The sequence below is a fragment of the Cupressus sempervirens genome, chromosome 9, assembly GCF_028749045.1.
Source record: "Cupressus sempervirens isolate cs-2001-9-10 chromosome 9, ASM2874904v1, whole genome shotgun sequence".
NCBI classification, from domain to species: domain Eukaryota; kingdom Viridiplantae; phylum Streptophyta; class Pinopsida; order Cupressales; family Cupressaceae; genus Cupressus; species Cupressus sempervirens.
Window position 1 is genome coordinate 481,885,809 of NC_143126.1, and position 25,556 is coordinate 481,911,364.

The 25,556-nt window shown below is 35.8% G+C and overlaps 1 protein-coding gene across 2 annotated transcripts in view; it reads right to left on the reverse strand.

The window, feature by feature from the left end:
* Positions 1–24,893, reverse strand: part of LOC149539430 (glycosyltransferase family protein 28) — a 103,022-nt gene extending 78,129 nt beyond the window's left edge. Inside the window, exons 1-2 of one of the 2 annotated variants that reach the window (XM_089800666.1) lie at positions 24,785–24,893; positions 2,256–2,431 (exon numbers count right to left, since the gene is read on the reverse strand). In XM_089800666.1, the coding sequence (XP_089656792.1) occupies positions 2,256–2,420 (165 nt within the window). In that variant the 5' untranslated portion in view covers positions 2,421–2,431; positions 24,785–24,893. Of the gene's footprint in view, positions 1–2,249; positions 2,432–24,784 lie in introns of both variants that reach the window. The other variant, XM_089800665.1, reaches the window with a different exon arrangement.
* Between the last annotated feature and the right edge of the window lie 663 nt (positions 24,894–25,556).

Genomic DNA, 25,556 nt, shown 5'->3' on the forward strand with positions numbered 1-25,556 from the left:
ATCACCTTGCCAAGAGAACCCATAAAACATGTGTGGAGTAATGAGAAATAATATCACTGATGCGAACCCCACCATAACTGCTGAATAACCATGAGCTTTCATGTCATTTCCATCATTATTGAAAACTCTGCCAACCTTTGCATTGATTTTATTGAAATGAAGGACAGATAAAATATCATTATCCATATTTCCTTCTCCTTCCCACACTTTTGTTGTTTTACTTCTAACCCCTATATTCACCAAACTATCCACAACCCTATCAATTTTCTATAAGAGTGGGCAATAAAACATTTCTCAAAAGATTTTATAATGTTTTCAGACTCCTAAATAATTTGGTCAATAAAGCAAGAACCTTTGTTTTCCCCCGTAAGACATTTATAATATTGTTTGAACCCACCTCAATCCAAACAAACTTGTTATTGAAACACTTGGCCAAAAGTAGAATTTGATAAGCACCCATGGCTTTTGCATGATGGTTGGTCTGAGATCCCAAGGGAAGCTTTGCCGCAGATATAACATTATCATTTTCAACTCTAACCTTTTCCTCACACCTGGGCAACCCAGGATTATTCAATGATATGATGTTATTAACTAATCATGACACAATATAATAAGTGTTGCCAAAAGATATTTGAAAAAAGGCCATATGGCTATGATGGAGCTCAACAACGAACAAAAAAGTGCATTAATGTCTATTTTCATGTTTAAGATTGATGGATCCCACACTGCCGTTTATGTTTTTCTATTGCATGTGTTCTCCTTTTAGTTTCTTCAGTGATACTCGCTGTCATTCTTACAAGTTCAGCTGTCACGTCTACAATTATTTTGTTAGTTGAATGTGGTTACAAAGGTACTTATTATTAGTTATTTATCCCTCATAATTCCCACTTGACATTATATGGTTATTAGAGAAATGTAGATCTTCAATGTCTTCATTCAAATCATCTTTGAGCTACTAATGTGAAAGATTAGTCTTGGAAGCTTCAATTTTGTGAGTTGGAATTTGAGATATAAATAAGACCACCTTGTGGATTACTATGCCCTAAAGAATTTATTTCTTTCACCTTAGTCTTGAATATTTCTACATTATCCTTGTTAGGTTGACTTTATTAGTTGGTTTAAAGATCGAGTTCATTTCAATATTCTCTGCTCTATTCTGGCTGAAGTATTGTTGCATGCAAGCTCAAGGTCCTAGAAGGAACTCTATCACTACTCCTCTGAAAGTGTCAATTTCTTTTTCCATGGAATATTTCTTTGGAGCTGTTAGAAATGATGAAATCTTTCTTGAGCATGGAATCTATGAGTTCTGTAAAGTCTATCATTGTCCATTGCTCACAGGATGTTAAAGGGTAATTCCAATGTGAATAGAGGGAATTAGGTCATATATGCTACCTTCAATTTATTTTCTTTAACATATCTTAGAGGATCTTAAATCTTCTAGTTTAAGTTGCCAATGGAGAAAACTCAAGTCGTATAAGAAATCTTGCTTTGGAGGAGCAGAACTCTATTGCTTATCCTAGGGCTATAATCCATAAATTTCAACAACTGTGGGCCAAATATACATTGAAAAATGGTCAGACTCATACAAATCATAAGAAAAAAAAACTACAAACCTCGTCAGCTGCAAAGGAAGCACATCAATGCAAGAATATAGTTCTCCAAGTAAGCTTGTCCAAAGAAGCTATCTGTTCTCATGTAGAAATTGGGAATGAATTTTTTCCAAGCAAGAAGAAAACAACAGGAGCATCTACTAGGTTTATTAACAATAAAATCCATATGCAAGTGGATTAGTGGAGTATTTGAAAGGGTAGAATGATATAGATTAAAAAGGTACACAATTGGAAGTTGGTAAGTGAAAATTGGAACATTTGAATGTCATTGTAAGATTTCTATCCTAAAAATGCATTTTCCTCTAATGATTAGCACACAGAAATAGAAAAATCATATTAATTGTGACTGCCCAATGATTCTAAATGTTGAGATACAAATCATGCACTATAAGTTAAAACATTAATACAGATAAAGCCAACAAGAAGCAACTACCACTTGCAACTACAATTGCACATCACATTTGAGTGGTACTTAAGAAAAGTAGATGAAGGTGGCCAAAGGATTTATGATCAAGGACATGAAATTACTAATTTTTCATCACAATCCACAATGGTGGTTTCAATGAACATAGCAAGTAGCTTACCATTAAGCTGAAAATTATACATTAAAAAATGAGCACCAGAAGTATAAGGAGAAACCTTTGCTGGGAAATATGTTCCACGGCCTAATTGGATGAGCAGATTGGTATACCCCTTCTTCACTAAGGCGTCTTTGCATTGGTTAGAATCAACTGCCTTCACAAGAGAATCGAAGGAAGTAGTGCCCACAGTCACAAACACGGTTCTCTCTCTTTCTCTTTCTGAATCCATTCCTGTCCTCACTTCAGGCAGTGAAAACTCTTTTCAGTGGCAAAAGATGATCTTTAACAGAAAAAAGTATTTATATTTTTACAGTAGTGTCCAGTTCACACAATTGTTTAGCATATAGCCTTTTTACTTGTGACCATTAAACAAATCAAAGATAATGCATTGGTTACAGTTGTTAATCCATTTCTCTCAGAGATTATAATTAGTTCATCATTAGTTGTCTATCATACATAAAATTCAGAAGGAAAATAAATATTTTATGTGAGAGTAAAAATTCAATAATTTCAAATAATGGCAATCTGTTGTCACATGTCCTTATTTCATTGTTCTAAACTTCTAAGAGCCCATAATATATCTTCATTTAAATGATTAGATCATCTCTAAGATTATTTTAAATCTGCTCTTCCTAAAGTAATTCTAAAATGGTACCAGAATCATGATGGAAGAATGTTACCAAATATCCGAAGAAATATTAACCAGCAAAAATGGGGAAAATGAGAAGTAATTGTAGAATGGCAACAAACTCATGATGAATGAAAAATGCATAATTGATTGCAGATCATGCTAACACTTTAGAACATCATATCTGAATCAAATATAAGCTAAACAGCCTTCATAACAATAGGCCACTTGACTTAGAAATAAGGCAGTAATAGTGATGAAAAAGCTCACATAAGACACTAATTGACCTTACATACAAAGAACATTCCTAATTAAGCTCTAATAGTGCCTATTGTACCATTAGTTAATCTCACATGAGCAAACCTAATCCACTTTGGTGATAATAATGATCTTTTGGTCAAGAACACTGACAATAGATCATCCATTCACGATGTACTGTCTATTTTATAACTAGAAAAGGTTGCATCCTTACTAGATGGAGTGTAGTACCCCATATTTAATATTTTGAACTACAAAGTACACCCATTGCGTGCTCCCAACTTCCCAGCTTCTTAACAAATGACTCTGAGCCAAGAAAATTTGAGAACACATCAATTGAAGTCACAGTTACAAGTCTCTTCAGATATTCACCAGAATCAACAAGTCCCAAGGCAAGCAAAGCAGACCTAGGCAGGTCACATATCACCACACCCAGTTCTGGGTGAGTGTGGTCAAATTTAATCGACATGAAAAGTCCTGTCAATGAAAGCTCAATCATCTGATTGCAGCAAAAAAGTAAGAAAAAGAAGAGAAAAAAATCTAACCTAGAACATTAAAAATTACCTTTAGCACTCCAATATTCTTTTCATTTTCAAGTAGAAACAAAGAGAGAGAAAGCACATTGAAGCTAAAAATACTATCCATTCAAGCAAGAATCAGAATACACATTGGCAACACACATTCATTGGATTGAACTTGTGCAGATTTATGATTACCTTGGTGCATCAACTGGAGCTTAGGGTGCATTTAGAAGACTCAGATGATGATTGGAGCAGCCACTATCAAATTGGGATGATTTGAAGAGGAATTTCCCCATTTTGTAACCTTTTTTTGCATTTGGTATACCTTCTAAATTTGTTTATATTTCTGCATTTTAGTTTCACACAATGAGAAAAAAAAAGTTCATTTTTCCCTCTTTTTTCTTGTATAATTATGCAATTTTTCTTTTGCTAAATTTTTATCTACAATCCCTAACTACTTTTCTGATGTGTTCTCTTTACATATAGAAACCGTTAATGTCAAAAAAATTGTTTATTTTGTTATCTTGAAATTTCAATATTGCTCTATTGTCATCCCTAGTAGAAATGACCTTTGTTAGGAAAATGCCATCCTCAAGGCTAAGAAAGGGGAGCTGGTTTGCAGATTTTGCAATTTATAAATTACTGGAGTGGCACTGATCAATTCATATATCAATTTGAAAAATGTCAAACCAATATGTTTCTTCATGACCACATATTTGTTGATACTGTGGAAAAGGGTAAGAGTTAATTTTAAAAAATAAAAAAAACTTGTCAACAAGAAGGAAGGCTCAATCATTTGAGGAGAGTTGAGGCTCTTCCTTTTCAAACACTTCAGTCCCTTCAATCACAAACACCAGTCGCAGTGTTGGTGTTGGGCCTATTGTTCACGGATCCAAATTTGATTGATATATTGCACCACACATTGCTCCATATTCCCAACCAATACTTGAGAAAATGAGTTGAATTTGGGACAAGCATCAAGCAACAAGGAATGCAATCATATTCTGTTGTTCCATGACATTTTGAATGCAAAAAGTTGAGCCTTCTTATTTCTTTAAAATATCTTTTCTGGTTTTTATCTCTTAATTTTTAAATTTTAATTTTTTAAATATTTAGGTTCTAAATTTAATATTTTTTCTTTGTTATGTCTACTTATTGACAAAATCTAGTAGATGCTATTGCTGCTGTTGGGGCAGAGTTCCAAGCCGTGTGAGGAGATAAAGGATTTGATTAGGAGTGAAATGGCAGCAGTTGTGAAGGCCATTATTAATTAGTAGCATCAAATGTGGAGGAAGGATTGAACCATCATGTTTGATGATGGATAAATAGGAGAAATAGGACATTGTTGTATTTCCTTGTTTCTTCCCCTATTGATGCTTCAAAAAAGTTGTTGATTTTGTTTGTCGCATCATAGAGAAAGTTGTGGCTGAGGTCGGTAAGGAAAATATTATACAAATAACTACAGATAATGCAGCATATTGTGTTGCTACAAATAGTCTTCTCATTGAGAAACACCCATGCATAATTTGGACTCCCTATTCCACTCCTTCCATTTCAGAACTCGTAAGCAATAGGGGGTACAACATGTTTCTTTCTCCAAATGACTAGCAAATCTAATTGTCTTTGCTAGCATATGTAAACATTTTCAGCGAGGATTAAGGACATCATAGTGTGCATGCAAGCACTCACATTGTTTGGATGATGCTTCCTAATCTCAGTCAAGAAGCATTGGAACATTTGAAGAATCAAATCATTATATTCGAGGTCAATCATAATGGAAAATGCTCTGACCTTTGTCATAATTTTGAGATCTTAAACCTTTTATCAAAGGAAGGGTCTTTGTCATCATGTAACCCCTGGAAGCTTATCACAATTAGTTGGGAAATCTTCCTCAACACATTATCAATATAGGGGTTGTTATCCTAGTAATCTCGCTCGGACATGAAACAACTACAAGTCTAACATCGTTATGTGGATGTTTTGTTAAGCTCTGATGAATCAAAGCAAGCATTGTGTATTACAATAATAGATAAGCTTCTATTATTAGTTAATGGTTATCTATTTGTAATCTATTGTAAATATTAAAATGTTTCTAATATTAGTTAGTCTCTACTTATCTGTTAGCTTTCTTTAGCTTTCTTTTAGCTGGAATATAATGTTTCTCTTCTTTACGATCGTTTCCTAAGGAAACGTCACTTTATTCTTTTGTATATATTGACCTCTTGGTCTGTTAATATCAAGCAAATATTTACCAATTACTTCATAATATGGTATCAGAGCCAATACTCTAAAAAATTTCAAAAATAATTATAATTTCTTGGTTGAAATTATCTGCCTTTTATTTTCGGAATTATTTTCATGCATATTTGCTTCCCAAACCTCTTGTTCGACTAGGGTTTTCTGCCAAAAAATCACGCCATTTTGTCTATGACTCCCACGATTTTTCAAAGTGTGCAAACTCGCGCCCTTCTATCTACAACTAACGTGACTAAATCCTCTGAAAATCGAGGGTTAATCTCTGATGTTTAAGTGGAGATCTGTTGGGTGCCATTTCTCTGCAACTCATGCCTAGATTTTTATGCCACTCGCCTCCAAATTTCTTTGAAAATTGTGGGTTTGTTTTGTGGCCTGTTTTTCATTTTTTTTTTAAATATGGTCTTTTGCCTATTTGGAGTTGTCTAGGTTTTTTACAAACCTCTGCTGGTTATTGTTAAGTTTGTAGTTACAATCAAATTGATATGACCATGAGTTTCATTATTGATAATAATATAAATATTCCTTTATATATATATAATATATAATATATATTACATATATAATATTATATATATATATATATATATATATATATATATATATATATATATATATATATATATATATATATATATATATATATATATATATATATATATATATAAAATAATGTATATATTATACATATGGTTAGCTATATTATTTTATACTAACTAAGGATGTTTAAACCTTGGAGGCATGTCTCCTTCTCTCATATGAGATCCAAATCTGCATTTGAAACATATCTATAACAATGGCAATATAATTACATTTGCAGACACAATCCACGTTACTCAACATGGTATCAGAGCCAGGTTGCAAATGTTAGAATGGATTAGAAGGAAAATAGGGATATTCATCAAATATGCATCACAAGCATATATATCAAAGCTTTAAAATGAAGAGGCGTTTACCCAGTCCACAATAGAGACAATATTGTGTGCTTCAAAGACTGGAAAATCAACACAAGAAGAATTCTTGTTGATAGACAAGCTAAAAGAGGGTGAAATAAACAAACACGGTGGTCACAACCCAGCAAAGCATAAGAGACCGACAGTAAAAAGGGACAAATATCAACATCGATAAACCTAGCAACGTAGGAAACTAACAAATTACTGCTAACATACAACAAGGACCCCAAACAAAGGATTGCAGATATAAATCCAAAACAGATGAAAGAGTTGACAGCAATAAGGAAGGATACAAGAGCATTGTTGGATACCATCGATAAGGAATAAGAAGACACCTATGCCGATCAAGATATGCCACTGGGAAAGACATCTTTAAGATACTGGAAAATGAAAAAAATGGACTTAGGGATAAAATGGTACACTCCAAAAATTGGGATACCATTGATCTTCAACACCTAGATATGTCTGCAACCGATATCAAATGCAGGTCTAAGTTTAGGAGAATCCGCTTATCATGAATCAGAGATTTTGTATGAGAAATTTGAAATTGGGAGATTAACGTGTATTGTTTCATCAAGTCCAACAGTGATCATTGAGGAAGACTGGCCAGTGAGAATTCAAAAGACCTATGTCATTCATGTGAGGATTCAACGATCACCATCGGTAGCTTAATAAACATTTTGAGCAAATTATTATCATGGTGAACACTACACAGAGCATTAGAAGTCATCAATTCCCCTACGAATACTGACAATAAATAGATATTCACATTTGTTTATTGCAAACACTAGCCCACTGATTTGCATCAAATGGGTATCACACTTGGAAGAAAGGATTGTCAGATAAACTCAAAGCAAAACATCAAGCACAGATTCTGGAAAAAGATAAAGAAATTACAGCAAGAGGATATACCAGACAATAATTTAATTAGAAGAAATTGATTGAATCAGCGAGCATTTTTATCAGATCAGCAACCCACGTTAAGGGATCACATAGAAAGAGGAAGTAAGGAGGATGAACAAATAATAAAACAGAGTATAATATCTTACCTTTCATTATAATTTCCATCTTAGAAGTGCAGGGGGAAATCGAGAATATAGAGCAGAATAATCGCCCTATCAATACTGATAAAGTTCATTACAGGACAGTGAAATATATTATCAAATAGACATCCCAGCAGACAGACAATTTGAGACATATTTGACAATGAATAGTGTGGATCTAAACCACCATACTGTGCGTACAATCACATCCACAAATAAGGAGAATCATAAGGAGTAAATAGTAAAGATGACCATTACTAGTGCACAATAGTAAAATGCCAAAAGATGAAGGGAGGATTAAATTTATAATGGGACTGATAATCATTCCGATTCTTTCTCAGTAATATTCCTCAGAGGGAAGCTATGATTTTATCTAAAGATTAATTGTACATATATTCAAATAGCTCAAATTCAGAAACTACAGTTAGACATTCTATGGTATTATTCGGAAACTACAAAGGTTGAGAGTCTTGTATTAATATGTGAGACTATGTTCAAGTGTGTGATCAGATATCAATTTGAAAAGACCTTGGAGATGATCCTAGAGATATGTCGAGTGAATGTAACAAACTTGATCCCGCATCTGCACTACTATATTTGAGATTCAACAAAGAAATCTTGGTTGTCTCCGGACTTAATGTGCTTGTTCTAAATATTGTTGATAAAACTCCTGATGAACCAGTGTCTACATCACTGATTTCAGTAGCTTCTAGAGATTGATTGTAAAAACCGTGAAACAAAGCTTCTGGTTATGATAATAAATGGAAAGAGGGAGATAGATTATCCGGTCTGCTTTCGGATGGTTGACATCCTTAAATACTTGGAGACTTGGAAATATGGTCACTACTTAATCAATAACTGTGCATGTGAGTATGGAAACATAGAAAAATGTTTGAAACTTCCAAATCAGAGGCATGATCTATTTTAAGGGCTCAAACTCCAACGAATGGACTTAATTCATTAAGGATGGAAAAAGTGGCATTTTTGTCACTTGAGATATGTTATATGAAATAAGTGTCAAATATTGAAGAATTCTATCTAGGCAGCACAATCCTTCAACTAGTTATTCCTGCCACCATAATCAGCAGATGGGCATTATACTTGGATGTTAATCCAGAACTTTGTGGACTTGTGAGTACATATTACAATTTGGCATTTGTTGAAAGATCTGCTAATATGGATCAATAAGAGTTGCAAACTTGGAATAAACAATATGCCAAAATCAAACAAATTAGAAAACTCAATGATCAGCAAATAAACAGACTATAGCCAAGCGCATCAAGTTAATGGCAAATGTGGTGACAGTGGCAGTGATGATTATACAAGAACTAATTCTCTTAACGCAGCCACAGAGAACTGTTATTAATGCAGCCACTAAGATGAGTGGAAATTAATTAATTGTTTCTCATTGGACTTGATTGTGACTGAAAACTCTATAATATAAGAATGAGTGGAAATTTTACATTGTGGGGGAAATAATAGTCAATGTTCCATTCCCACTTGAACCTCCTTTAGAGGGGAGATGTTCCATTCTCAAATAATCTAAGAAGACAATTCTGAATCTTCATGTGCAGATAAGTATTCTTATTTTTTACATTTATCTCTCTTATTTGTATTTCTATACATACTATAAAGGTTATTTGCCTTGATCTTTTCCTTTATGTTTGAGGATGTCTTTACAGAAAAAGAAAGTTGGTACTTTACACATGCTACTAGATATTGTGCAAACTCAATCTAGTGATAGTAGCTTCAAAGACCCTCATGATCAAAATGAATAAAATGAGACTCGTGAAGAAAACATCTTTGATAGTTGAGATTATGTGATTCTTCTACATTAAGAGGGAGTATGACACTTCTTTGAAGGCAACACAAGAGCTTAGAAGATTGATACTTAGAGGAAGTCTAGAAATACATGTGTATGACTACATGATTTTGATGGGCCTACTTTTGAGTGCATCATGAGGAAGTATTGACTTATCACTAGAAAATCAAATGATTCAGAATGAGTTAGACTGGCATCCTTGGGTGAAGAGAGATTTTTGAGGAAGTAACTAGAGGACCTGATTTCCTAGATCGATGTTTAGAGGGAGAAAGTTTGAGATGCAATCCTTTGTAGATGATAATTTTCTATGAGGTAAGGTTCTAAGAGAAAGCCTTTGTAATGCGCTCCTCTATGAGAGAGAAGTCTGAGGTGAAAACCCTTTGTTCCACCCTCTAGTAGCAACTATGGTGGGTCCACCCTCTAACTTGGTTCGTGGTGGATATCATGTGAGTTACTACATAATGTTGTTGTAGTTATGTCATGAAAGACGATCTTTCGTTGATGTATATATTTAGAGGGGAGTTATTGAAAGGTGACGATTTTATCAATAATTGGACCTGTTATCATAACAAACTACATTAAGTTGTTGTCTTGGTGTGTCGGAAGCTATGATAACAAACAAAAGGTAACTATTGTAAGGTGACGATCTCATCAATAGATGACCAACCTTCTAACACCAAAAGTGTTGAAGGTTATTGGTGTCATTGTTATAGGCCGGATTCTGCCAGACACACTGATATCCATCATGATTATAGGCCGGATCTTGCCAGACATCATGAAAATTATTGGTGTCATTGTTAGAGGTCGGATTCTGTCGGACACATTGATATCCATCATGATTATAGGCCGGATCTTGCCGGACATCATGAAAATTGTTGGTGTCATTGTTAGAGGTCGCATTTTGTCGGACACATTGATATCCATCATGATTATAGGCCAGATCTTGATGGACATCATGAAAATTATTGGTGTCATTGTTATGGGCCGGATTCTACCAGACACATTGATATCCATCATGGTTATTAGGTCGGATTTTGCCGGACACCATGAAAATTGTTATGGTTCTTCGAGTCGAATATTGCCAGACACCATAACTTAAATCTATTATAGACCACACTTAACATGGTATTCAAACTTATATTAAAGTTATAGTATTTTCTTAATTTCCCTCCTTGCTAAAAGGAAAAGTGTTGAGAAATTTAGTCTCATTATGAATTGTAGCAAATTCCATATATAATATATCTGTTTGTTGATGAATTTATGTTGATATCCTTAAATATGTCATTCTAGGAATATCATACTAAGATGATATCTCTTCGTATACTCAAGAACATTATATGCTCTGTATCAATCCTTCCTAACTGAGAGGGAGTGTTAAGTTTGTAGTTACAGTCCTATTGATATGACCATGAGTTTCATTATTGATGATAATATAAATATTCCTTTATATATATAATATATAATATATATTACATTTATAATATTATATTAATTTTATATATATATATATACATTATATATATGGTTAGTTATATTATTTTCTACTAACTAATAATGTTCAAACCTTGGAGACATGTCTCTTCAAAAGACATGTCTTCTCTCATATTTATATGAGATCCAAATCTGCATTTGAAACATATCTGTAACAATGCCAATATAATTACATTTGCAGACATGATCCATGTTACTTAGCAGTTATTTGTTCCCAAATTCTACAACTTTCTCAGCAAATCCACCATTGTTCTAAGCTTTTTTGAAGCTTTATTGCAGCCAGGGCCATTTTTGTTCGAAACCCTAAATTTTTGTACTAGATCAAATTTGTTTTGTAGATTTTTGGTGGGTTTTTCATGACCTCAACTAGGTTGTCCATTTTTTTGGAGTGCCTCAATTTTTGTGCCTCGATTTTCAAGCTAGTAGATCCAAAATTCGACAACATATCTTTCTGAATTTTTCAAGCTCTCTTCTAAGTACCTCTATTTTTTTTTGGGTCTTCTGTTTTGTTGCCTTGAAGTAGGTGCATTCACAGATTTTCATGCTTTTTCACTATAAAACGTGCTTTGGCGTCTTTGACTAATATTTTGCTCGAGGGAAATCATAAGTTCAACGGTCGCAATTATGGCACGTAGAAGCAACAAATGCTAACCATCTTTGAATATTGCGACAATGATAAGGTGGTTCTAGTTCAAAACAATCTTCTCAACAGAGGTCCCTTGCTCTAGCTTCAGAAGGCTCTAGCAAAAAGAAAATTCCATGCAACTATTGCCACAAGTATGGGTACCTAAAGGTTGAATGTTGAAAGCGCTTAGTTGTCAAATCTAAGCAATCTGGTTTGCAGCCCACAACGAACGGTGCGGAGCACTTTGAGCAGACAAAATCTGTCTTAAATTATGCTTCTTGACAGCTTTGTGCTCTAGATAGATTAACCATTAAGGGAGTGTATTTTGATAATAGATAAGCTTCTATTATTAGTTAATGGTTATCTATTTGTAATCTATTGTAAATATTAGAATGTTTCTAATATTAGTTAGTCTCTACTTATTTGTTACATTTCTTTAGCTTTTTTTAGCCTAAAAGGCCTAATTTAGAAGCCTACAATCTGACTGATCAACTTTAGATAGATATGAATCTAATTCTTCTAATTTAGAAAGAACACCATCTGGGGATTTCATGCACTCCAATTGTAAGCCCATTAATTAGCCAATTGCCCACTTCTTGTTCTTTCTGCAAGTACCATAGCTGATCACAATTGAATGTATCATTAAAATCTTGTGACAAGATTGTTTTTCGGAATTTCCATTTTATTTCTTATTGCAAAGATCTACACTACTTGGCACTAAGTTTCAGCCTCTTCACATAGTGACTATTTGTTCAGCGCTTAGCTCACAAGCTGATCACTAAGTCTCTTGTTTTGTTCTCTGAACTCTCAAATTTCATTATCTAGATCTTTTGCCAACACTTGGAATGTGTGTTGTATTATATGAACACCTTGTGTTCTGCTATTTGTTTTTTAAATCTTTCCCTCCCAAGATAGCTATGTTAGCATAACAGAATAGTTTGCAGATTGCATATGTTGGAATCTTCTACTAATCAGATTTTTGTAGTGCTCGGCAGCTCTAGTTGACGTTCCTTAGACATCAAAGAAACTTCGTTGAAATTCATTTTCTCAACACTTCCCTCAAAAAATGTGTTCACTCACAATGCTACCGCTTTAAGTGTTTTTGAATTCTTCGATCATGAATATATATCTTGTTTAGGGTGAGCTTCACAGGAAAAACTAGAATCCTCAAACCCACTAACTAGTAATGCCTCTTAGTATCAAAGATTTTTCTCTTTGCTATAGCACCTTAGATAGCTATAGTTGGAAATCTAAACTTTCAATTAATAATTAGCTGCTCATCAAAATTGTTTGTCTCCCAAAAGCTAAAATGACTGTTCTCTAAAACAATTCTTGTCAAGAAAAGCATTCCTCTTTTACCGAAACCTCTAGTTTGTGTTTTGCATTAGTCTTTCAACAAATATTTAATCGACTTCTGAAATATAGTTTTGCCATTCCATATTTTAAATGCCTAGACAATACCAATATCAAATTACCATAAAGCCTGTGAAATTTTCCGACTAGAACACAAATAGAGTCATTACCATGCATATATTTGATGACAACTACCTTGCAGCGGAAATATTTCCTCAGTATAAATGAATTACAATTCTTCATAGAAATATTTTATGACATCAAGACGTATTACTGTTAAGGTAGGAGGATCGCTGCGAATGTAATAGCATTGCCCGTCATTTCTGTGTTCCAAGGGCAACAATCTCTCCTGTGTTTATATTGTGGATGAGACAAGGAGAGACATGTCCCTTCATGGGACATGTCTTTTTAGGATACCATTTCATTTATTTGTGATTAGTAATTTATTAAATAATTGTTAATTACATATGAATATGTATGTATGTATATGTATGTGTATATATATATATATATATATATATATGTGTGTGTGTGTGTGTGTGTGTGTGTGTGTATGGATGTATGTATGTATACATTAATTGTCTAATGATTATTAATTAGAATGATTAACTAGTAATCATAGTAATGTCCCATGATCAAATCAATCCGACTGAAGCTACAACATTAACACTCCCTCTTACTAGGGAGGATTATTATAAAATTAAAACACTATGATCTCAAGAAATACACCGAGATATCAGCTAGGGAGGGGCATTTTTGTCATTTTTAAAATTTCCATGAGCATGCTGAATTACCTTAAGTGTATATTAGTGATGGAGTTGGATTTTATTTTTGCATATTTTGATCATTCCTTGGCACCTAGCAATTTGCACTCTTGGGTACACGTGAGGCATGGTGGAGGAATTTTCCAACACTTGTCATTTTTTCAACATTTTCACACTCTTTCACATTGAGTGCATTTGAGGAGTCAAGGGATTTTCTTATAACTAGTCATGTTTTGATCTTTCCTTGGCACCTAGGAATTCACTCCTTGGGTGGATTTTTCCATTTTGAAGAGATTCCTTGCACTGTAGGAATTCCTCCTCTTGGGCACGAATGGAGCATAGAGAAAGATTTTTCCATTTTGAAGAAAGTCCTTGCACTCTAGGAATTCCCCATCTTGGGTGAAATGGAGCATGGAGTAGGATTTTTCCATTTTGGAAGAATTCCTTGCACATGGAGACTTTCCTCTCTTGGGCGCATCCTGAGGGCGGAGGAGGATTTTCTCCACACACAGCCAAATTTTGATCATCTGCTTGAGATGCTCATTCCTTCAGAATTAGAACTGCATGCTCTCTATTGCTTTCTTTGTTAGTGCTCACCTACTGCCAAAAATAGACTAGTAAGTTGCCCAAACACAAAATTTGGTGAAATGGAGACATAATAAAACTTACTAAAAAAAGACACCACTAAAAATAGTAAGCTCTTCCAAACACAAAATTAGGCCAAATAAGGATACAATGAAACTTACTAAAAATAGAACTTTCCAAAAATAGTAAGTTCTTCAAAACACTTAAAATTTCACCTGTACGCCTTTTGAAAGATTTCTTTACTTTTCCACAACCAAATTCCACCATCCCTCAAAAACTTCTTTTTTCAAAGCCAAAGGCAAATGACTCCTAATTCCAAACTTAGCAAAAATCGCCAATGTACTTCAAGCACTAGGAGATGACACTAACTTAAAAAAGGCAGGGGATAATTTGCAATGGGGCGGTGTGTGAAAAGGTCACAACACCATTGGACATCCTAAATCTAGTAGCATGCCCAACCAAGATAGTGGCTCAAGTGAGGTTTACTTTCTCGGCTTCTAAGACCTTGCTAATAATCAAAGATATTCTTGTGCATTTAACCTTTCCTTCCTAACATGATTTTTATTGAGTCCATGAATATGTTTTATTAGAATTGAACTAGAGTTGTCAAGAAACTTAGCTACAAGAGTAAGGTCACATCCCTATACCCACATTAGTGTGTAGTCACTATATATAAACCTTAGTCAGAGTCATTCCCCTTATCCATATACCCGGAATATCTGACTTGAAATGAGTGCCCCAGTCCCAAACCCAAACTTGTACCTCATGCCTCTCAATTCCTACAAATTGAAAATCATTTCTTTGCAAGATGATAATTTGGCTGGATAGAATATTGTCATGGCCCCTATCAGTAGCACAGCCCTGCTAAAATCTAACAACAGTCTCAAATCATTGCCCTTATAGCCATTAGGCTAGGCCGACTCAATTAGAGGAATTAAGACACAGTGTTTTGTTGACCAACTACACTTGAAATGATTTTTTTCTAGCTGACCTTAGTGACAATACCAAATAATTTTTGTTTTGGATGACCATGCCTTGATGTCCAAGGGAGAGGCAAGTATAAATAATTGTTAATCATGTTAAAAAGAAAATGGTAATAAGACGGAAATGAAAATTAGGAGTATTGTTAAACTAGTCATCAGTTGCAAGGACTACGAGTTAATAAGGTAGCAAATATGAAGGGTTGTGTCTGTTTGTGGAGAGGCAGCTGTCTACAAGGGAAGTTCCCCTTCATAAATGATTAGGGGATATATACGAAAGGAACCAAAAGGAGCGGAAGGTAGTGATGGAGAAAAAGAATATAATGAGACATAGCACAGAGCCACGACCTCAGAACAGCAGGTCAGAGATACGAAAAGAATATATTAAGACATAGAGCAGAGCAATAACCTCTGAACAGCAAGTCAGAAAGAAATAAAGGATTAAGCAGATGTCAAGAAGAAGATATTTAGCTGGTGGGAAAGAAGATTTAGGAGTGAAATCCAATCAAGATTATAAGAGAATCTGAAGGTAATTTGTGTGAACAGACCCTAGCAGATTTAGAAGAAAAATAAGCAGAAAGAGAATTGAAATGGATTAGCAATCAATATATATAATCGGCACTAATTGAAGGAAATAAATAAGCAGTCAAGGGACCTAGCGAGACAATCAATGCATCCAGCAATAAGATACATTCAGCAGTCCATTGCATCAAAAATCATACTGATCAACGATATCTAAGAAATCGGTATGAAGAGCACACCAAAGGGACTAAGGTCATTCATAGAGATTGATCAGCATTTACATCCAAGAGAGTATCTTCAAACCAGTACGTTAATATTATATCAGATTGGTCATCTTCCACATATTTCCTTCTTATAAGTAACTGTTATATAGTTATATCCACGTGCATATGAACAATATCATGATGCTTGAATGAATGTTCATAATGGCATATAGGATGTGCTTGATTGTTTGCAATCCATCTCTCATAAGAAGGGTCTGATGTGTAAGAGGAGGGGAAAGAGGGTCATGTAAGGAGGCCAAGAGATCACTTACATAGGACCCAAAAAAAACCCTTAAAACCTCTGCCCAACTCTGTGAGTGGCATGTGTCTTTGGGAGGATGAGACATTGATACTGAAAGCAGGTATAAAGAAACCACTAAGCAAGTAAAGAGGAGGGCTCTAGCAAACATCCACTCTTGGGCTTAATGTAGAAATGGCTTCGCACAGACCTATCATGTTTCTATTACAATAATAGATAAGACGTCTATTATTAGTTAATGGTTATCTTGTAAATATCTTTAGCTTTAGTTTGCTTTCGTTTTTTGCTTTCTCTAGAATAGAATGTTTCTATTCTTTACGATCGTTTCCTAAGGAAACATCGTCTCTTCCTTTTGTATAAATTGACCTTTCGGTCTCTGTTATTAATAAGCAAGTATTTACCAATTACCTTGTAATATGGTATCAGAGCTAAATACTTAAATTTTTTCGGAAAAATTTATAATTTCTTCTTGAAATTATTTGTTTAAATTTTTCCAAAATTATTTCAGCTAATTTCTCCAAAACCCACCTAGGGTTTTTCTGCTTGGAGAAATTCCCGAATTACGGGTCTGCAAATCGCGTGGAAATCGTGGCCATTTTTTGGAGACTCGCGTTTTTGGGGTGAAAATCTGCATGTTTCTGTATCAAATCTTCATGCTCTTAGCCGTCTCAGTCTGTCATCGTGCTCTGGGAAGCAGATTCGACCATTTTTCATCAAGAAATCTGAAGTTTTTTCAAGCTTTTTTCAGCTAGGGCTGTTTTTTTTCGAAACCCTAATTTTTGGGGTCGAAAAAAAATTTGTTTGCAAATTCTTGGTGGGTTTTTCGAGAGCTCAACTGGGTTGTCGTCCGTTTTTTCTGGGTGCCTTGATTTTTGTGCCTCGATTTTTGAGCCAGCGGATTCAAAAAACGACAGCAGATTCCTTCTAGGTTTTTCGAGCTCTCTTTTGGGTCATTCTCTGATTCTTCTGGGTCTTCCATATTTTTGCCTCGAAGAACGTGCCTTCACAGATTTTCACAGTTTTTCATTGAAAAACGTGCCATGGCATCTCTGACAAATATTCTGCTCGAGCATAATTCCAAATTCAATGGTCGCAATTATGGAACCTGGAAGCAGCGCATCATCGCAATCTTCGAATATCGAAACACCGATCAACTTGTTCTGGGTGTTAAGCAGCGTCCGACTTCTCCAGGTCCTGATCAAGATACATGGGATCTGAACAATCGAGAGGCAGTAATGCTTCTCAAACTATCCGTAGCTGATGACCAGCTTTCTCAGATTCCATCCGGCAAGACAGCGGCCGAAATCTGGACACATCTAAAAGGTCTTCATGAGACTTCCGACAAGAGCAGAGCCTTCTTTCTGAAAAACACTCTGTTTTCTATTGTCATGGATGAGCGCACCTCGCTCCAAGCACACCTGAATCGGATTCAGGAAATCCGTGATCAGTTACTTGCCATCGGTCGCAAGATGGAGGAAGAGGATATTGTGGTAATCACTCTTCGGAGTTTACCAAATTCCTATGAGCATTTTATCGAGACTCTTAACATCACATCTACTGGTGTTGATCTAAAGTTCACTGATCTCTGCACCCTGCTACTTCAGCAAGATCGGTGGAAACAACAGTTCGATAGCAGCTCCAGTTCCACCTCCACTGAGCAAGCCTTTGCTGCGAAATCCTTTCAGAAGGATAAGGGCAAGTTTCAGCAACCATCTCAGCAGAAGTCTTCTGCTCCAGCATCCGATGATAGCAAAAAGAAGAACATTCAATGCAACTATTGCCACAAGTATGGTCACATGAAGGTTGCATGTCGGAAACGCTTAGCTGCCCAGTCTAAGCAATCAGGTTCGCAACCCAAAGCGAACAGTGCAGAGCACACTGAGCAGGTGGAATCTGCCTTTTATGCCTTCATGGCTAAAAGACCCGCAGATCATGTACAGTCATCTGCCTGGTACATTGATTCAGGTGCCTCTCGACATTTCACTCACCGCAGAGACTGGTTTACTGACTACCAGCCTTATTCAGATTCTGTTATCTTTGGTGGTGGAGAAGAGTACACGGTTGTTGGTAAAGGCAACATTCAAATTCAGTCTGTTGGGAGGAAGCTCATATTCCTTGATGTGTACTACGTTCCAGGGATGGAACTAAATCTACTCTCGGTCAGTCAGTTGCTGCAACATTCTCCACACTTGGCAGTCACCTTCAGTTCACATCAGTGCACCATCACTGATCGGGCGACTAAGTCTACTATTGCAATTGGTCTTGAGGATCATGGTCTTTTCAGACTTACTGATTCTAGTGATTCTCAAGACTTAGCTATGGCTGCTCGGCGATCTTCCATCAGCTCACTTTGGCATCAGCGATATGGGCACTTAAATGTGCATTATCTCTCACAACTTGCTCGGGATGAGCTTGTTCTTGGTTTGCCAGAGATTCAAACCCAACACCTTGGAGTTTGTGACGCATGTCAAGCTGGGAAGCAACATCGCACACCTTTCCCCAGTGGCGATTCTTGGTGAGCTTCTCAAGTACTTCAGCTTGTTCATGCTGATATCTGCGGCCCTATGGCCACTCCTTCTGTTCTTGGGTACAAGTATTTTCTGTTGTTTGTAGATGATTTCAGTAGAAAAATGCGGGTGTATTTCCTTAAAAAGTAATCCGATGCATTTATTGTATTTCAGAAGTTTAAACCCTTAGTTGAAAAAGAGTCTGGGAAATCTATTATTACTCTTAGATCAGACAATGGGGGGGAATTTTGTCCTAATGTTTTCTCCAACTTCTTGGATACACATGGCATCCAACGCCAGTTCACCACACCCCACACGCCACAACAAAACAGTGTAGTTGAACGTCGGAACAGGACAGTCACCGAGATGGCTCGTTCCATGCTCGAACACAGACATGTTCCGAAGCGTTTTTGGGCGGAAGCAGTTAACACTATAGTTTATCTGTTGAACCGGTCACCCACAGTGGCGGTCAAAGGTAAAACTCCGGAAGAGGCCTGGTCAGGTCGCAAGCCCAGAATCAGTCACCTGAAGGTTTTTGGCTCTCTTGCTTTTGTTTGGATCCCTGATGCTTCACGCACCAAGTTGGATGCCAAGAGTCAGAAACTGATGCTTGCTGGATATAGCAGTCTTCACAAAGCTTACCGCCTTATTGATGTTGAGACATCTCGTCTCATATACAGCCGTGATGTAGTCTTTGATGAGCAGCGAGGACCATTCATGCCTGTTTCTCCTGTTCCTGATCCAACAGACCAGCCTATGCAAGTTCATGATTTGGGAGTTTGGCTTCCATTAGGTCCACCTGATGGGAGGGCTCCAGTAGCTCCTACAGCTCCAGTCTTGCCAGTGATACCTGTACAGCCACCTCCGGCTTCTCCTGTAGGATCACCTCATTTTGAAGATGCTTCACCTGAGTTTGATCCAGATTCTTCTGATCAAGATCCTGCTGATCAAGCATCTCCTAGTACTACTGTTGGTCATTCTCCTCTCCGGCCTAAGTGGTGGGCTAAGACACTTGTTGATCTTCATGATGATGAGCTCATTGATGGGAGAACTACTCGGAAAAAGAGCAAAACTATAGATTCTTTTAACTTTGCTCTTATGGCCAACATTCACAGTGTGTTTGAACCTCAAACATATTCCGAGGCTAAAGGAATTCCAGAGTGGGAACAGGCCATGCAATCTGAACACCAGAGCCTGCTGAAGAACAACACTTGGGTCCTTTCTGATCTTCCCCCAGGGAAGAAACCCATTAGCTGCAAATGGGTCTACAAAATCAAATACAAATCAGATGGTACTTTGGATAAGTACAAAGCTCATTTAGTGGCAAAGGGCTTTTCTCAGCGTCAGGGCATTGATTATGAGGAGACCTTTGCTCCTGCTGCAAAGATGAGCACCATCAGATTAGTCTTAGCCATGGCAGCACAGTTTGGCTGGAAGGTCCATCAGATGGACGTAAAGAGTGCTTTCCTGAATGGTGATCTCCATGAAGAGGTCTACATGACGCAGCCTCCTGGTTTCAAGGTTGCTGGTAAAGCCATCAGGTTCTCAGATTGGTAAAAGCTCTCTATGGTTTGAACCAGGCCCCTCGGGCATGGTACATCAAGATTGATACGTACCTCAGTGATCAAGGCTTCAAGAGGAGTTCTTCAGACTCAAATCTGTACATCAAGACTACTGACAGTGACATCATCCTTCTGGTTATCTATGTGGATGATCTAATCATCACTGGCAGTTCGGCATCTTTAATTCAGGGAATCAAACAACACTTATGCCAGTCTTTTGATATGACTGACCTTGGGCTCATGCATTATTGCTTAGGTGTTGAAGTTTGGCAACAGTCTTCTGGTATATTCATCTCTCAGTCCAAATATGCCAGAGCCTTGTTAGACAAATTCCGAATGCAGGATTGCAAACCTGCATCTACACCTATGGAGAAAGGTCTCAAGTTATCAGCCAAGTCTGATTCTCCTTCCGTTGATGATACTACGTATAGGCAACTAGTAGGCAGCCTCATCTACCTATCTGCTACTAGGCCTGATATCAGCTTCGCAGTCAGCTATATTTCACGCTTTATGACAGCTCCTAAGGCTGATCATTGGATGGCAGCAAAGCGTGTGCTTCGTTATGTGAAGGGCACTTCTGATTATGGACTTCTATATTCTCGGAGTTCTAATCCTAAACTCAGTGGGTTCACAGATTCAGATTGGGCAGACTCTGTTGATGATAAAAAGTCAACATCTGGATATGTGTTCAGTTTGGGATCTGGTGCAGTCACATGGACCAGCAAGAAGCAGCAGGCAGTTTCTCTCTCTTCTACAGAGGCTGAATATAGAGGGACTGTTAAGGCAGGATGTGAAGCTGTCTGGCTTCATCGGATGCTTGGGGATATGCAGATGTCACCAGCAGGACCGACTACTCTGTTTGTTGATAACGAAGGCGTTATCAAGTTAGCACGGAATCCAGTCTTCCATGAACGAACCAAGCATGTGGATGTTCATTGTCATTACATACGATAGCTGGTTGAAGACGGGACTATAGATCTGCAATATGTTCCTACCTCAGAGCAGACTGCAGACATTCTCACCAAGCCTCTTGGTCCTGATAAGTTTGTCAAATTCAGAGGACAGCTTGGTGTGTTAGATAGATTAACCATTAAGGGAGGGTATTACAATAATAGATAAGACGTCTATTATTAGTTAATGGTTATCTTGTAAATATCTTTAGCTTTAGTTTGCTTTCGTTTTTTGCTTTCTCTAGAATAGAATGTTTCTATTCTTTACGATCGTTTCCTAAGGAAACATCATCTCTTCCTTTTGTATAAATTGACCTTTCGGTCTCTGTTATTAATAAGCAAGTATTTACCAATTACCTTGTAATAGTTTCTTCTTGAATATGCTTACATAATGTTATTGTTAGTATATATATTATCTTAACCCTAATCAATGTGTAGATATATATCAGTAAATGTTGTTTATGTTATGATTGCAGAATTCAAATCCAGGATTACAATATTTAAAGGATTATTTACTTGGTAAAATGTAACCCTAGCCCTAATTTGTTGCAACTGCTTCTAGGACAATTTAGGAAGGGGACATTAGAAAGAATCTTGATGCTTTTGGTAATTCTTATGTGTTGAGTGAACATCATTGAAACTTTTGGTAGTTATTAAGTGTTTTTTGAGCATCATTGACACATTCGATAAATCTTAAATGCTAAATTGGAAGTATCTCTTGAGCAATTTAATGCCCTTTCAAACTATTGTTTATTCTTTACTTTCTTTGATTATTTGTACAAAGCTTTATGAGTATGCTCTCCCTTCAAAGGATTGTTTCATGACATCAGCAGGGGCCCTTACAATACTGGCTGCTGCAAGGGCTCGAAGATCTCCAAAGGACAACTGAGGACATCTCAAATGTCCCTTGACCCTCCCTTGACCCTCTTAGGAATGGCTGGCCAACCCCTAACCTGTAGAATCAGTTTTTATAAAATGAAAGTCCCAGTTTTTGAAAAAAAAATTAGTCATTTATATGGGTTGCATAACACTCTTAGCCCTAAATATGCATTGGATTTGATTTGTTTTTTGTTTTTAAATTAATCAGGGGATTTGCCTTTCTTTCTTGTGTAAGAGTGGAATTACTAGGTGGATTGAAATTTGTGAATTATATGTTTGTATCTTTTGAATAAACCTTAATAAAATTTATAATCAATGTCCTGCATCATGTCAACTCTTTTTAGTAATTAATACAATGTTCACTACATTGGTTTCTAATATAGTGACATGTTTTACTAAAGCTTTCAACATCCGAGGTTACCCTAGCAAATTTGAAATGAGCCTTATAGAATAAAAATAATGGTATCACCAAAATTTCTGATATATTAGGATAAGAATCCTACATCTTAATACAAACAGTTCATTATGGAGGAAGAAGCTAAAGGCTATGAGGTTCAAGATACTGATGTGGAGGTGAAAGAGCTAAATTAAGAGACAGGGAAGATCAATAGTGCAATCTTGATGAGAGTTTTTTTTCACAGACACTGTTGTATTCTATTCATTCTACATTCAATATAGTTTCTATGCAGATATGTGCAATGTTGATGTCACCTTCTCCATAGCCTCAAAGCAGCCTGCCACAGAGGAGAGCAATGAAGACCTGATTGGTGTAGTGGAGTACTACAATTTCAATTAAAATATTCTGAAAGTACAGAAAATATAGTTGTAGAAGTCCAGAAAGCCTTGGAGATAGAAATTCTTGAGATAAATAATGGCACAATTGTATGAAATTAAGTTGTAGAACACTATTTTCTATGTTATCATACACATCAGCTTTGGTTTGATTTTTTCACAAGAAGATTGGAAGTGCAGCCTCATGCTTGCTATCACCAAGTGTTTGTGACTAGTCATTTGACATTTTGGAGTTGGAATTTTCAACCTTTGAAGCTTGGACATTTGTTGTATTTTTTAATTTTATATCATATGTACGTTGACAACGAATTTTGGAAGCAGTAAAATTTTGAATTTTGATTAATTTGTTTGACTCTTATATGAACTCCCAGTTAACTCTAGTGTTAGATTCTCTTGTGAATATGATGAATGTCTTAGCGTTATCATATGGATATTTAAAATTTCTGTAAAAAAGTTAATATTTTTATTTAGTGGTCCTCTAAAATAGCCTCAAACAAATCTGTCCTTAAAATGAATCCCCATCCCAGAACTTGGTGGGACATAGCTTAATGACCTTTTGCTTTTATATAGACTGGGATTTTGGTTCTATAACCCCCTTAATGGAGATACCCTAATTTATAAATTTCCTAGTTTAATACATAGGTTTGGCCCATATAGCCACTGTTATCTAGCAAAAGAAATTGATTGGCCGAAAAATTTCACTGTTATTACAACCTTCACGTTTTTTCAAGACACGCAATAATCATGGGAAACGTCTGAAGAGCAAACTGAAAAGCATGGCTTACCAAGGGCACACAAATTTTTTTTTTAAATTGTCCTGCGCACTTTCTTAGGGTTTTTTTTTTTTTTTAATTATATAAAATCGTCCTCTATATCATAAGGTTTAGTTGGCTGATATAGCCACAGGTATAATGATGCATTAATTTATTGATATAAAACAGTAAATAGGTTAGTACTTTTGTGTACGATGGAATTTACTGTTTTTGTTGTTTCTACCTCCTAAATATACAAACCAAGGTGTGTGCAAATTGTGCCTGCGAATGTGCAATGCGCTATCTAGCAAGAGGCGGGTCTTTAAATTATATTTTCCCATTGTAAAATTAATGACGGATCATTTATACGGCCATCCACTCAGATAAAGTTATTTGGCGGGATAGTCGTGCTTGGCAATGGTATGCAAAGATATATTCAATTCGCTTTAGTCACTCGTCTCTAGTCTCTGTTTTTATCAGTAGAACAGCAACACATAAAAGACTGAATCTAACTCAAAGCTGCAACTGGATTGAATGGTAACCATAGATTTAGATATATAAATGTGAATCAAAAAATCAAACAGAATTGTTTCCCGATTCACAGTTCTCCTTATGAATTAAAAGCGAAAAAAATTACTACTATTTTTTAAAAATGTTTTTCCCATCAGATTAAATGTCGTTAAAAATCCATTGATCTAAAAAAATCTCATTACAAATCCTCATATTAATTCGAAGAATAAAGAACTATAATTACGACACATCTGTCGAAGAATGACAAGCAATCGGCATTTTGAAGCTCATACAGTTAATTATGGCTCAAAAATCACATACCCTTTAGGATCTCGAAATTGCTTCTTCAACTGCGGGAGAAATCACATTTGAAAGGTCCTCTAGTGTATCTTACAAGAAGATGGTTACATTCAATATTTTACGTTTTATATATATTGTTTATTTTATATTAGAGGATCATTTTAAATGATCATAATTCTTAAATGAGATATATCTTTGTAATTTTGGCATGATTTGTGTTTAAAAAAATTATAAGTTTGTAAATATAAAAATTCTTGATATTGGTTGAAAACTTAATTTGTTAAGTTTGTAAATATAAAATTATTGATATTTCTATAAGTTGAAAAATTAAGTTGTTATTGAGTAGTTATATTATTGAGGACATGGTTATGCTCCAAATAAATCATTCTGTCATACAGGAAAAGTACAAAAAAATGCATGATACATACATCCTTTTTATGGCATGGTCATCTCATGGACCCTTATGTGTCCTTCCCTAGGTGTCCTGTGGGCATGTCTGGCAGATGTTTCATTGAATTGACAGTTGATTTGTGTGTTTTTTATTACTTATGTAGTTGTACAGATGCCAAGTAATGGAGTTGTGGTGGAATTGTCACTATGGATTATTTTTGTATGAATTCATACTGGAAAAGCAACCTCATTTGATGCAGTTTCGTGGGCCTATTAATGTTGCATCAAGTTAGATAATTGTTTATGTAACTTCAATTAGCCATTACTATTACTTCATTGTAGAGTTATACATTTGAAATTATTTAACCGTAGTCAGTCGACAAAACATTTAAAGGTTTATCCG